Source organism: Erythrolamprus reginae, chromosome 2 (assembly GCF_031021105.1).
Source record: "Erythrolamprus reginae isolate rEryReg1 chromosome 2, rEryReg1.hap1, whole genome shotgun sequence".
Classification (NCBI taxonomy): Eukaryota; Metazoa; Chordata; class Lepidosauria; order Squamata; family Dipsadidae; genus Erythrolamprus; species Erythrolamprus reginae.
The window spans coordinates 78,840,610-78,855,629 of NC_091951.1; the positions used below are offsets into that span (position 1 = coordinate 78,840,610).

General features: G+C 35.9%; 1 protein-coding gene across 1 annotated transcript in view; it reads right to left on the minus strand.

The window, feature by feature from the left end:
• CELSR3 (cadherin EGF LAG seven-pass G-type receptor 3) overlaps positions 1-15,020 on the minus strand; it is a 121,867-nt gene that overhangs the window by 49,829 nt on the left and 57,018 nt on the right. Inside the window, exons 4-13 of the mRNA XM_070738412.1 lie at positions 14,675-14,790; positions 11,765-11,853; positions 9,091-9,248; positions 7,469-7,632; positions 5,672-5,797; positions 3,811-3,980; positions 3,272-3,457; positions 2,363-2,473; positions 1,732-1,900; positions 444-585 (exon numbers count right to left, since the gene is read on the minus strand). Of these exons, the coding sequence (XP_070594513.1) occupies positions 444-585; positions 1,732-1,900; positions 2,363-2,473; positions 3,272-3,457; positions 3,811-3,980; positions 5,672-5,797; positions 7,469-7,632; positions 9,091-9,248; positions 11,765-11,853; positions 14,675-14,790 (1,431 nt within the window). The remainder of the gene's footprint in view (positions 1-443; positions 586-1,731; positions 1,901-2,362; positions 2,474-3,271; positions 3,458-3,810; positions 3,981-5,671; positions 5,798-7,468; positions 7,633-9,090; positions 9,249-11,764; positions 11,854-14,674; positions 14,791-15,020) is intronic.

Consider the following 15,020-nt stretch of genomic DNA (forward strand, 5'->3'; position numbering starts at 1 on the left):
TCTTTTTACATAACAATTTCTAACATCTTCCTTCCTTTATTTAGTTATTTATTTGCTTGATTTATATAGCTGCCCATCTCACTTTTATGCGACTTTGATATCATGTCATAATGTCCAATCTTTACTCTACCACAGGACCTATTACGCTGAACACAGGCCCCTGACTATGAATAGCTTGTTTTTGCTTTTTTCGGGACACAGCTACACCAAAGCCTTCAACGTGCAAATTTATCATGTCAAATGTTATCTAAGTCAGGTGTTAGATGAGAAACAAAAAGATACCCAGAGAGAAAAATTTATGATCAGAGGCTAATTTCCCCATCATTCTTCCCCTAACTGCTAGTGACACAGGGTCCCCCGAGTAGAAAATTCATTCTCAACATGAAAATAGCATTTCTTAGATCCACAAGAGGCTAAAATCCACAAACTGTCCTTGATCTCACCTGTGCTCACAGTACTGTCCAAAGTGATTTTCTCCGCACTCACAGATATAACCGTGGGGAGCACCTGGCTTTAGCTTACACATTGCTTTGTTCTTGCAGGGGTTCAACTGACAGGCATCCAGACAACTCCCACCATAATATCCTAGAATAAAATACAGACAGTCACATCTAATGTCTCACATCCCCATCATAAAAGGTTGTTAAAGAGGGGAGATATGAACAAAGCCTGATTTTTTTAAAAAAATGAAACTGGGTCAACAACAACAACAACAACAACAACAATAATAATAATAATAATGGACCTTTATTACAGTCAAAGACCATCACTATAATAATAATAATAATAATAATAATAATAATAATAATAATAATAATAATAGGCATTAAAAGGTCATTAAAGGGCATTGAGAAGCTAATTTCTCTTTTCTTTTCCCAGCCTCAAATTACACTTATATCTATAAAAAAAAGCCAAAGGCACAATAGGTATGTTATCCAGACATATTTATTTTGCATATTTGAGGACCCGGATTGTGGGGGCAATATGCTGGCTCTGTTAAAAAGTGCTATTGCTAACATGTTGTAAGCCGCCCTGAGTCTAAGGAGAAGGGTGGCATAAAAATCGAATAAATAAATAAATGAATGAATGAATGAATGAATGAATGAATGAATGAATGAATGAATAAATAAATAAATAAATAAATAAACTAACAAACATACATACATACATACATACATACATACATACATACATACATATATATTGGCTTATTTGATTGCTGAACTGGATATTCATTCTAATTTCAGAATGGCTAGGTGTCATGTAAAAATCTTGGGGAAATAAAATTTGATTTGATTTTTGATTTTATTGGATTTGTAGGCCGCCCTTCTCCGTAGACTCGGCTAACAACAGTAGTAAACAGCATATGACGAAAAGGAGGGGCATGACTATACATTCAAAATTAAGCAATTTCCCTTGTGTTGCCTACCCCAGTCCTCATCCCTCATTCTCTGGTAGAGTTTTGTCAAAAGCCAACATTCTGAAACTACTGTACTGTGTATTCACATTTAGGCGAAAACACCATTGTGGAATAGGTTCCTTAGAGATGGGTGGTACAGGGAGAATGTTAGGGAAGAGCAATAAAAGGAAAGACAATGTGGAGGGTACAAAAATACATGATACCAAATATACAGAAAAGGACCACAACACGAAACAAAATGGAACAAGGAAAAATGGGGTAATAAAGACCAAAACAAAATTTGTAGTCTGGGCTGTTTATTCATTTCCTACCTGGCTTGCATACACAGGAGAAGCTTTGCCACTGATCCTGACATATACTGTTGGCAGGACAAGGGTTGGATTCACAAGGGTTGGGCACTGTACATCCTGCCTCTACGTTCACAGTGCTTCCGGGCTTGGGCAATGCATTTCCTGTGGCTGTGTCACCTAGATGAATTCCCTGAAACCCAAATGAAAAAAAGAAAACTGAAGCTCAGGTTTGCAGCAAAAGGTTTGGATTCTAATGGAAAGGATTCCAGAACATTGGATTATTTAGGCTAGCATAACCTAGCAAGAACACTTTCTACTGACTTTTAGCTCCATTTAAAGGCTGATTTAGTCAACAAGTGGGGGCAATAAGGTGGAAAAACTAATGAGTTAGTTTTGTAAAATGTTCTCATGGTTTTTTGATTATTCAGAGATGTTAATTATCATAAAGCAGAAAAAGTCTACTGAGACTCATTGCTATTTTGAAAGGAAGGAAGGAAGGAAGGAAGGAAGGAAAGAAAAAGAAATCAATGACAATTGTTGTCTTTGCCTTCTGAAAGGGCTTTAATTTCCTTAAGTGAATGCTTGCTCATCTCGGAATAATAGGATAGAAAAATTGAGAAACCTTGACATTTGGAAGTTTGCTGGAACTTACCTGGATGCAGCCTTTGAAACCATGATGCACTTTACCAGACTCTAGGATTCCCCCAACATGGAGATGTTTCACCTTCAGGCCTTGAAGCTCATTGCCAATGATGACGGTATCCTTTAGAAAATAAATACAAGGAATGGGAATGTTATGTGCTCACTGCTGTTAACCTGGATCTATGAGTTGACCTTTTAATTCCCTAACTTCCATACTCTGTGAAACTGGAAATAAAATTTCCCCAAATGCCACCAAGATAAAAATGCATACTAAGACATCAGCTTTGATTCCAAATACAGTGGTACCTCTCTTTATGAACTTAATTCGTTCCATGACCAGGTTCTTAAGTAGAAAAGTTTGTAAGAAGAAGCAATTTTATCCATAGGAATCAATGTAAAAGCAAATATCGGGGAAACCATAGGGAGAGTGGAGGCCCTATTTCCTCCCAGGAGATTCCTAGAGAGGCCCCATGGAGGCTTCTCTCCACCTTTTCTGGCCCTGTTTCCTCCCAGGAGATTCTTAGAGAGGCCCCATGGAGGCTTCTCCCTGCCTTTTCCGGTTACAGTTTCAGAGGCTCGGGTTTGTAATTACAAAATGGTTCTTGAAAAGAGGCAAAAACATCTTGAACACCCAGTTCTTATCTAGAAAAGTTCATAAGTAGAGGCGTACTTAGGTAGAGGCACCACTGTACATAGATCGAAAGAGAGTTAATTGTCAAACTGATAGATTTAATTGTCAAATTAAATCTATCAAAAACGCTGCTGGAGGATGGAAAATGTAGAACTACAGGGAAGAATTCAAGTTCTAATCTAGATACATTTTCTCCCAGTGTGGATACTTTCCCCTTCAGCCTCAAAGCTGCTTTATTATTATTATTATTATTATTATTATTATTATTATTATTATTATTATTATTACCTGGTAGAATCCAAAATCCAGACTGAGGGTGATAATGTAACGTGCCTCATGGCCACTTCGAGCATCTTGTAGATGAAATTGGAGGTCATGCCATACTCCATCATTCAGTTGCATTTGATCCAGAAGAATCTTGGCCGTACGCCCAGGTCCCCTATTCACCATGAAGGAGAGCAGGCCAGAATCCAGCTAAAGATATAATATAGTCAGCACGGAGCAAATTCTGTTTTACGAGTAACGCTATGACAGTTCAGGCACTTCACATAATTCTTCACAAATGTTCTATAAACATATGGTGAGTTCTTCTAGTTAAGATTAAGTCTTTCTACTCTAACACTAAATAGAGCAGTGCCATTAAATAGGATATTACAAATCTGGGTGCTGGTATTCTATTACAAAAGAGAAGTATTGCTGCTATGCTTGTTCCAAATACGATACATCAAAAGAGCTCAGTTTAAAAACAAACAGAGAGGATTGCTTCGCGGAACATCTGATGCAAGGTTTTATAGCAGCACAGATCCAGGGCAGCTACAGTGAGGTACCTGACAGAGTATGGTGGTGTACTGGCCAGCATTTGCTTGAAGCAACACTCCATTTGCCTGGCGTGTCCGGAATGCTAGGCCCATATACCAAGGTGTGGAAATCTTAACTTCATTCCTGAAGTCCCAGAAAAGGATGCTGTTGCCATGGAAATGGTGAGGATGATGCATAGCTGGAGAATAAGACGATAGAAGATGCTAGAATTCAGTGAAGCAGAAAGACGCTCAAGGTGGGGGAAGCTTGAAGTTTTTACTTTTACTGCTAGCATCTCTTTGCCTTCGCTTCAAAGACATTTATATCATAATAATCTGCATGGGGTTGGAAACATAATCTCACTTAAAATGCTCAGGATCATACTGAGGAGTATGAAATACAGATGCCCAAGGTTTTGTTCAGTTTGCAATTTAAAACAACCAACAGACTGGCACATTTCCAATTAACATGCAAACAGATTGGAACACTGTTAACCCCTCAGATTTCACACCTTTCCATTTTGCGTTGTAGTTCTTAGCTGAAAATATATACCAAATTGCATATAAAAATGCATATTTTAAGATGAAATATGTTCAGAAATCTTGAAAGAAAATATATTCAGACGATGCCTTTTGGGAGAAAATACTTTTTTTAAAAAAATGTATGTGTTTAAATAGTATTTTTAAAATGGCAAATTACTGTAAAAATGATAGAATTATATAATGTTTAGAATTATAGATATGAAGCCATATATGAATAAATAAATAAAAACAGGTGTATGAAACAGGTAAGAAATAAACTGATCTTGTAGAGAGGCAGAGTCATAGGGATTGTATTTGAAAACCTACAAAAAAAGCTTTTAGAACTTCAGACCATACAGTTTCGAATGACTTAGTTATTTTTTGTTCTATATTTTGTATATGCTTATAGAGACATAGAAGATTGACGGCAGAAAAAGACCTCATGGTCCATCTAGTTTGCCCTTATACTATTTCCTGTGTTTTATCTTAGGATGGATATATGTTTATCCCAGGCATGTTTAAATTCAGTTACTGTGGATTTACCAACCACATGTGCTGGAAGTTTGTTCCAAGTATCTACTACTCTTTCAGTAAAATAATATTTCCTCACGTTGCTTCTGATCTTTCCCCCAACTAACCTCAGATTGTGCCCTCTTGTTCTTGTGTTCACTTCCCTATTAAAAACAGTTCCCTCCTGAACCTTATTTAACCCTTTAACATATTTAAATGTTTCGAATGTTATGAATATCTAAGTAAATTACCACGTGCCTATTTGGTCTACAGGAAAGAGCACATAAATGGGTTGCATTGTGCTTTCTTCCAGCTTCAAAATGAAAACCTTTATGAGTGTCTAATGTTATATCAAACTACCAATTGTAAGCCTTCATTAATGGACTGAAGTGATGGGAAGCTAGAATTCTTTTCTATCCAAAGTTTGCACCAGGAGTTCAAAGATTGAATCCAGATAGAGTAGGAATTCCAGTGTTCACAAAATTAACTGGGAGTTTAATAGATAAGGTTTTCTATGTAGATATATTCTATTGATGAAACTTCCAGCAATTTATAGGACCAACTGTGATCATGAAATATTCCTTGGAACTTCAGAAAATATTCAACAAAGCCATTTCCATTTATGTTTCTTTTTGGCCAATTTCAAGAACACTATTAACTATTTTTCTCTGAAAACTAAGCTATTGATCATCCGGTCACTTCCTTCCTTTGTTGAGATTCTATTTTATACTTTAGAATAGAATTCTTTAATGGACAAGTGTGATTGGACACACAAGGAATTTATCTTGGTCCATTACAATGTCAAACCATCTTCTCCTATGCTCAATTGTCCATTCAGCTTGCTCTGTATTATACTCACCATGTCTGCAGTCCTTGCCTCCAAAGCCAATGGGACACTCACATATAAAGGAAGACCAACCCACAATGCAGGAGCCACTGTTCTTGCATGGATTTGAATCACAGAAGGAGTGCTTGGCATGACAACCTGCAGGCATGACAAAGGAACAGCACAGGTGGATCCAAAGGACCAAACAGCATGGAATAATTTCTCTTTTTAGCCTTCATTCAAAACTTTTCTAGACTATGAAAATATACTTTGGAATCTTCCTCTTGAGGATAGGCAGACATAACTCGTTATCAGAAATAGAAATAATAGTATAATAAAATAAAAATAGATGATAATATGTGAAATATTACCTTTCTCTCCAATTGGAAGAATCTAGATTACTAGTTTAATCCTTAGTTATACTTTGGGTAGACATACTGCAAATAAGTAGCAGAGACCTCTAAGGCAGAAACCTAAGGATTAAGCTAGTAATACATTCCTTTTTTAAAATTAAAAATAAATTTTATTTAAATACATACAGGGTGTCCCCCAAAAATGTATACACATTTTTAATAATTTTAAACTTGGTATTTATTATAAATTTATTATTTTAAAAATGTAAAAATATTTACAAGTATCATTTTATTGTTTTTATTTGTTTCCGAAGGTTAGTCTGGCTGTCATTATTGCATTCAGGGATTGAATCTGCAAAATAAACACTGTTTAATTATTGGCTATTTAAAATTATTAAAAATTATTATTATTATTATTATTATTATTATTATTATTATTATTTAGATTTCTATGCCGCCCCTCTCTGAAGACTCAGAATTAAATTAGTTAAAATGCAGTGAAAAAAACAATAAAATGATACTTGTAAATATTTTTACATTTTTGAAATAATAAAATTATAATAAATACCAAGTTTACAATTATTTAAAATGTGTATACATTTTTTGGGACACCCTGCATATACACACAGCATATAAAACAAAACAAAAACATTTAAAAAGAAAATTGGAGAAATGTGTAGCAAATCTATATAACGGTTCTGACTGTACTCATATTCTATTACATACCCCTTTTAAAATACTTGTTATTAACTAGTTTTTTTAAAAAAAGAAACAATAATCATAATTTATATAAGTAATCTTATATATATATTTTTCCATTATACAATTTGTCACCAAGAATAGCTCTTTATAGTTGTTAATTGCATGTACATTAATCACTTTAACCTTTTTTTCTAGCCAACAATAAAACATATCCCAGCATTTATAGAATTCTTCCTTGTTTTTTATTTCCAGCGTTAATTTATCCATCTCTGCACATGTTGCAATACATTCCTGACTTGGCATATGAAGTATGTGATTTCTAAGACATTCATAATTGAGATGGAGAAGGGGCTTGAGATTAGGGGTCTTCACATTGCATTTCCTTTCAATCTTTCCAAATCTCTCCCTTATTAACTGCAAAAATGATTTTCATGTTTATACAGAGTCTTCAGTTTAGACAGAGCTATAGGACAAGAGTGATATCCATGCCTGGAGTCTCGAGGCATCATACAGGAAAAGATATAATTCACACTAGCTGTCCGGATAAGATATAGTGTCTTTTGCCATTTGGTCAAATTTTCTTGTGCCAGAATTCTTAGTGAAAGGAGTCAGCTAACACTGCTTTGGTCTAAGATGATAACTTGGGAAATCACAATTGTTATTTCTTTGTTCCAAGAATTTTAATCTTAAGTATTTGTGATACTGGAATGGAAAAAAGGGAAGATATAGAAGAGGAAATATCATTTATCAAGGATGACTAAACAGTTGACCTTACCTATGGAAGTTCCATTGTTTGCAATATAGGAAGCCAAGTCAATGTGTTTACTATCAATGTACAAATCTCTCATACAGCCTACAAACTCTCTGTGCTCCACTGGAAAATTTTCAGGCAGATTGGGGACCCCTCCAAGCAGTAAAGGCCCTGTAAGGTCCAGAGATCTGGAGGAAAAAAAGACTCAAAAATAGTATTTGTAACAGTTGCTCTATACACAGAAACACTACAACGCTACACCGATGCTACAAAGACACCATAAATCTGTTTTTGCAATGTTGCACTTAAGTTCATTATGGAAAAATGTGGTCAATCAGCAATTTTTGTTTTGTTTTGTTTGCTAATGCTTATTGAAAGACAGAATTCACATAGCCAAAAACTGAGATATATGAAGTGGCTACTGTCCATCTTTATTGAGTATACAGCAACCAGCCAGCTGCTTCTGGAGTGCTTATAAGTCTGAGATGGAGATGTATTCCTCTTCTGCCACTAACAATTGTTGACAATTGGGTGACCTAAAAATTTGATAAATAAGTTCCAACTTCCATTTGGAGTGTGTTAATTCTGACACAGTGATAATGCTGAAATCCTCAGGATAGATAACCCCCGACAGATCTCTTCTTTTATCTGATTCCCCTTGTCAAATTATCCACATTAGTGGTTACTATAATGTCTTCTGACAACAAATTCCACAAACCAATTAAGCAGTGTGTGAAGAAATGAAGTTTTCTGTCAAAAAACTTCACTGGACATCTCCTAGCCTTGGCCTTCTGAGAGAGGAAGACTCACTAATATTTGGCTCAATACTGGCAAATTGGTAATGTTGGGGTGAAAGTACACTGCTCAAAAAAAATAAAGGGAACACTCAAAGAACACATCCTAGATCTGAATGAATGAAATATTCTCATTGAATACTTTGTTCTATACAAAGTTGAATGTGCACAACAGCATGTGAAATTGATTGTCAATCAGTGTTGCTTCCTAAGTGGACAGTTTGATTTCACAGAAATTTGATTTACTTGGAGTTATATTCTGTTGTTTAAGTGTTCCATTTATTTTTTTGAGCAGTGCATTTTATTGTAAGATAACTTTTTCTCCAACAGCTTAAGTGTTCAAGCCTAAGCATGTCCATTGAGCCACCAGGCAGGAAGTTTCAAGATTACCTGCCTGGTGGAATAGCATATATATATATGCAGTTACGTTTTGGTGATCTTGAACTGTTTTTCCATTCCTGCCAAGGGAAAATATATATACAGGAATGGAAAAGCAGTTCAAGATCACCAAAACTTAACTGCATATATATATGCTATTCCGCCAGGCAGATAATCTTGAAACTTCCTGCCTGGTGGCTCAATGGACATGCTTAGGCATGAACACTTAAGCTGTTGGAGAAAAAGTATATATATTTTCCCTTGGCAGGAATTATATATATAAAGGTGAAAACATGGCTCACCCTGCAGAGGTTACATATTATGGAGCTTCCTCTTTCCCTTTTCCAGGGCTCACTTGAGCATGAATTAGAGGGAAGCTGTGAAGAAAAAGTTGTAAAGGAAAAAAAAGACAGCACAGGACAGGGAAATAGACTCAGCGCTTTTTTACTTTAGCTGAAAATACAAAAGACTCACTTTTTGGAACTGGACTGTACTCCCTCTGCTGCACAGGAATAGTTCCCAATCTCATTGCCAAACTGTAGTGCCAGAGATGTGTCACATTTGTCCACTGTTAGAATGGCCACTTTGTCTGTGGAAGGTCCTTGCACTGTACCCAGGGAGTTTATTTTGGGCTGAAATGATAAAGCAAGGTGGAATAAGTATTGCCTTAATGCCAAAATTAAGTTTCATCTGGATTAAGGTATGCTCCACTAGCACTATTCTAATTCAGAATTCAGATAGATTATACCTTTCTACTTAAACAATAATAATAATAACTCTACACTTAGAGAATCAGCATACAAGCACACACTGGTGTTTCTTGATACTCCATTAGGAAGACATGTCACCATATTTGTTTAATCATTCAATAGATATTCAGTGTGGAGTCAAGTTTGCCAAAAAAAGAGAGAAAGCTCTCTCAGAGAGGGGTGGCATACAAATCTAATAAATTATTATTATTATTAATTATTATTACATGGTTTTCATTCTCATGGGAATGAAAAGTCTTTATTCTCTCTTTCTTGCTGTAATACACAAAAAAGGAAAAAAACACAAAAAGAAAACAGAAACAATAAAAACATTCAGGAACTCATTCAGCTTATTCAAAACAATTAATAAACAAAATAAATAATTAAATCTTGATTACATAAAAATTAATTAGTATTTCTATTTTATTAGCAAAGAATCCATTGATATATTTTTTTTTTAAAAAAAACCAACACCTGGGTTTTATCTATATCTGTGAATTTGGATTGTACTATTTTTCTAATGCTGAATGTACCTTCTTTGTTGTTCCCCAGCCTCTTCTTGAAAATTTATTTCCCCCCAGATAGCTATATAAATGTAAGTATATAATTGAAAAATGCATTTACATGTTTAAATTTTGTGGATCTTTGGAATGCCATACTAACAGGCTTAAATATATTGCAACATGAGGACAAACCCAAGGTGAAACCATTTAATAGTGTAAATTCACTACAATGTACTTTTTCTCCCTCCCAGCCTTAGGGTCCAATTGGAAGTGTTAGCAGAACCTGGAGCAATGAAGGCGAGGCAATGACACACATGTCAAAGGTGACACACAACAACATTTTGTATAGCACATCAGTGTTCCCCAACACCGAACTGTTATTGAAAGCATGTCCCATTCTCACATAGTTTTCATGGGCTACAGAAGCCATCCAAGAATGGGGTATACTCTCAGTCGGCTTCTGAGCCCAGTGGAAATTATGTGAGAGACTGTGCTCTCACAGGCTTCCAGTTTCTCCAAAAATCACACAAGAGCAGGGTGTACTTTCATATATAGTTTTCAGAGGCTGCAGAGGTCAAAATGGAGCATCCTCCAAAGCAGCTTCAAGAAGGAAGGCCTTGTATGATCTGGAGCAGCCTTCAGCAGAAAGAGAATGTTGCCTGAAAGTAAGTGCCATATGACAGATCCTGAGGAATGCTGGGCTGCAAGGGGAATTGTGTCTTTCTCCAAGGTTCACCTGCCTTGGGGAATGATGCAAGGCAGACTTTTGGGGTGTCAGCAGTAGAACTAGGGCTAAAGTTGAGGTTCTAGTGCTGCTGGGCCTCTACTCCATGCCCTGCCTTGGAGCTGCTGTCAAGTTCCATTATTTGGATAGACCAGAGGAAACAAAGACAATTCTGCTTGTGTGTGTGTGTGTGTGTGTGTGAGAGAGAGAGAGAGAGAGAGAGAGAGAGAGAGAGAGAGAGAGAGAGAGAGAGAGAGAGACAAGCTAGCAGAGTCAAGTTGGGCATTTTCTGATTAAAATGCATAAAGTGCTAGTGGGAAGAATTTGATGGATTGATGCTATTGTTTTCTTCGTAGCATTGTGCCATTTGTAATTTGTATGTTTCCCAACTATTAACTCTATTTACTTATCTTGTTTACATCTCACTGCCTCCTGTGGAAATCATAGTACCAAAAGGACATGAAAGCATTTTTTCCATGCTAGCATTGGCTCAAACCAATCTGACTTATTTTTTATCAAAGTTTTTACATTGAATACTCAGACTATGCTTGAGAAAGCAGCCCTTATTAACCCGATTTAGGTTCACCCATCTGCTAAATCATAACCAGGTTTACATCATTTTGCTTTTGTGTGTTGTGTGAAGTCCTCATATGAAGTCTTCCCTTTATGTGTCAATGGTTTGTCTGAGAAAATATAGTTTAATACAATGTTGAAGGCAAGTTACTTTCTATGTGACAAGAGAATTTGAGAGATGTCCTTTACTTTTTAAAATATTTTGAAGTATGTAATAAATAAAATCTAGACTTTATAATTGGGGGGGGCAATATACCCTGCATGATAAATCATTGAAGTATATATGAAATTAATTTGTTAATGGAAAAAAGCATGTACTAATTTATATACATGAGACAAATTATAGTCTGGTTTATAATTAATATAATATAAATATGCTGATTTTAATGATAATAAAACACTTATATCTGTATATACTATTTAATTTAGTTTTCTTTGATTTTCTTCTCTACTTACTATTGTGTTTTCTTTTTTAAAAGTGAAAAATTAATAAAAAATATTTAAAAAGAAAAGAAAGAAGACTGAGCACATGGAAGACAACTTGTGCTCCAAATGCAACCAGGGTGAAGAAACCACAACACAAACATGTTTGCGCCTACCTTGTTGTAATAATGAAGTTGCACCGTATGCCATTGACCGTCACTAACCCCTCCTGGTACAGATGGAGAAACAACAGTGCTTGATTCCCCTGCAAGGCAGAGGGATATTAGACCCACAGCAAGTAGATTGGGATGACATTTGTGTCTATGGAGATTCTCAGTCATCCAGGTCATGGTTGTCCCAAAGGTGTTTTTTCAAGAAGCAACTGGACTTTCAGGGGGTGGAGAGTTTGAAGATGTTTCATTCTGATCCAAGAAGCTATTTCAGAAAATCCAGAAAGTCCAGTTGCCTCTTGAAAAAGCACCTTTGGGACATGACATTTGTGTGTTCTTCATTCTCCACTCATGGGGGAAGAACCAAGATCAGAATTGAGGCCCATAAACTGTTAAAAAATAGCATTCTTTCCTATGAAGGGCAATCCTGATGACGATCGCGAAGAATTTTTTAAGAGGGATTTTTAAAAAAAAGAAAGAAAGAAGGTGCTAAATCCCGTGAATTCTTGTATACATCCCATTCATTTGGCTTTTTGCTTAATCCAAGGGAGCTACATTACTGTTTGGCAGGAACATCATCTGTCAAAGTTGGGTTATATAAATATGTATGTCATCATCAATACTAGCATAAGCCAAACTTATGGAAATGCTCTGCACACATACACAGACATACAGATAGGGGGGGAGAAAGTTCGTTTGGATATATAACACTCCTTTAATGTTTTCTGCATTAAAAATAACCCTAGAAAGTTGTGAAAGAAAGCATATTGATTTTACACTTAATATCAATATTTATGAGCATCACTCCATCTGGATTCATCAGGGAAAGGAACAAAAATCCCTTCCTTATCAGTGTTGGCCTGTCCACCAAATTGTCTCCTTTATAGTCCAAACCAGAGGAAGAACACCTGCTGTCCTACTTTTCAGCTCTATATCAGCTACTTTTGTATACATAATTGAGTTATGTATGGAATAACCAAGGGCTACCTTCTTTCAGATTGTGCTAGTTATGTACAGTACAGTTCCTAAAGCCTCTGCACCCTTTGAATGAGATATAGAGATAATATAAATTTTTGCCTGCTGTTCCTCCCTCTTTTTTGCAGTTAACTGCTTTTCATGTTTGGTAAATAAACATCAATGTATTTTTTTTCGCTAGATGAATTTTTATAAGGATAACAGTAGATCTTGACTTCTTAACCTATTCTTTTCTAATCTGAAAAGGTGAAGACACAACAAATCTGATTTTTATTTTCTGCAGCTAAGCAAAGAAGAATGCTGCAGTAATAAGACTGCAGTCTGCCTTACTGACGTTTTTAACTCCCTGAAAATGAAAGCCATTTTCTGTAATACAGTAACTAATATTTAGGTGGTTTCCGTTTTGGACTTTATCTTTAAAGTTGAATAGCCCGTCATATTTTTCTACATAATCAAACAGAATCTTGTGAATAAAGGATGTGGTTTGGAGTATTGCTATGTTGCAAGACAGTAAAGGTTTCAAACCGCAGCTTAAAACAGAACATGGCTTCTAGCATTAACATTTGTTCTGACAGCGCTCGAATCTTTATAACCTTTAGACCTGATATGATATGTGGACATGTAAGTAGGTGAATTCAGAGCTGCATATATAGATACACTGTTTTGTCACCTTCTATGTTCTCCCCTTATCATGTCATTCGGACATACAGGTATATATATCTATGTTGATATAAATATACTGCATTTTTCGGACTTTAAGACACACAGTTTTGTCTCCCAAAAGGGAGTGAAAATGTCTGTGCATCTTATAGACTGAATATTTTCAAAGCCCTGCCCACCTGCCGGCTCTTTTTGGCCCCTGCATGCCCCATTTTTGGGCATTTTCTCAGCCTTTTTCAGTACTTTAATCAACCCATTTTGGGGGCTTTTTGGCCCATTTTTGAGTCTTTTTTCAGGATGTTTAAAGTCTTTTTTCAGGCCATTTCAGGCAAGAAAAAGCCTCAAAATCGGGCCAAGGAAAACCTCAAAAATGGGCAGAAAAAAGCCTTCAAAATGGCTTGAAAAAAACCACATCAAAAACGACCTGAAAAAGCCTCCAAAATGGGCCAAAAAAGGCCTTGAAAATGGGCAGGAAAAAATCCTCAAAAACAAACAGAAAAAACACTGGAAAAGACCCCCAAAAAAGGTCCAAAAAAGGAGCGCGCAGAGGGCAATTTTTTCCCCTCTTCAAAATTTAGGTGTATCTTATAGTCCAAAAACTACTGCAGCTTTATATTGTTAAGGGTTGTTATCCCAGAATCAGTGAGACAGCCAACTAAAGTACAAACTAGCAATTTTTATCCATTCAAATTTAATATGTGCGAACACAGAATCTGTTATATTAGCCTACAGACAAATTCTCTGCAGCCCTTGTGATTGATTAAAGCAAACATTCATACAAAGATTAGCAAAATCTGCCAACTACAAATTTGCATAGAGACGTTTTCCGCAAGTTGAATTATGGACCACATTAGAAGCTGCAGGCTGAAGTGCTTTTCATAAAATGAAATACCTGAAGGTTCACCAACCTCTGAAGCTCTAAAATTAGAACACTGACTGCCCATTGTCCACAGCAAATGACTATTTCAAAAAACCCAGAAATGTTGAAATACTGTCTAGTGTAAAATACGGTATTTTGTTTGGGGTTTTTTTGCATTTGCCTGGCTATTGTTGCTAAATATTTCTGTGGCTGGAAAAGTGACTACCACTTTGTAATAAAGAACTATTCTATTTGGCAAAGGACTTTCAAGAGCCCCAAGTGTCTTCATTTGATGCATTAAAAGATTTTTCAGATAATTCATTATCAGTTACTAATTTATTTTATAGTAAGTACCATGCTTTCATTATTACAATGGCAGCTTCTTGAGGACATCAGTGAGGAAAGGATGGACCCACACCCACCTGTGGAGTACTTCAGCTGGACCTGCCCATCAACAATCTCTACAGCCAGAAAGTCATGCTTCTCATTCAGACGTCCATTGTAAATTAAGAGACCACCACGTTCTACAGTGGCAAATCTAGTGATGAAATATAAAGAGTTAGAATTTTCACACATACATTAAGCAAACTAGATAAATCTTGCACAAAGTTGAATGACGATAAATGATAAATCTTCTGAATTTTTTATACAATTTTTTCCTGGTACCGTACTCAAGTCAGCTGGTGTCATTGCCAGTTGGTATTATGACTGCAGAAAGAATTACATTACCATCAAATCATCAATAAAGAGAAGATTTGTCATCTCCCC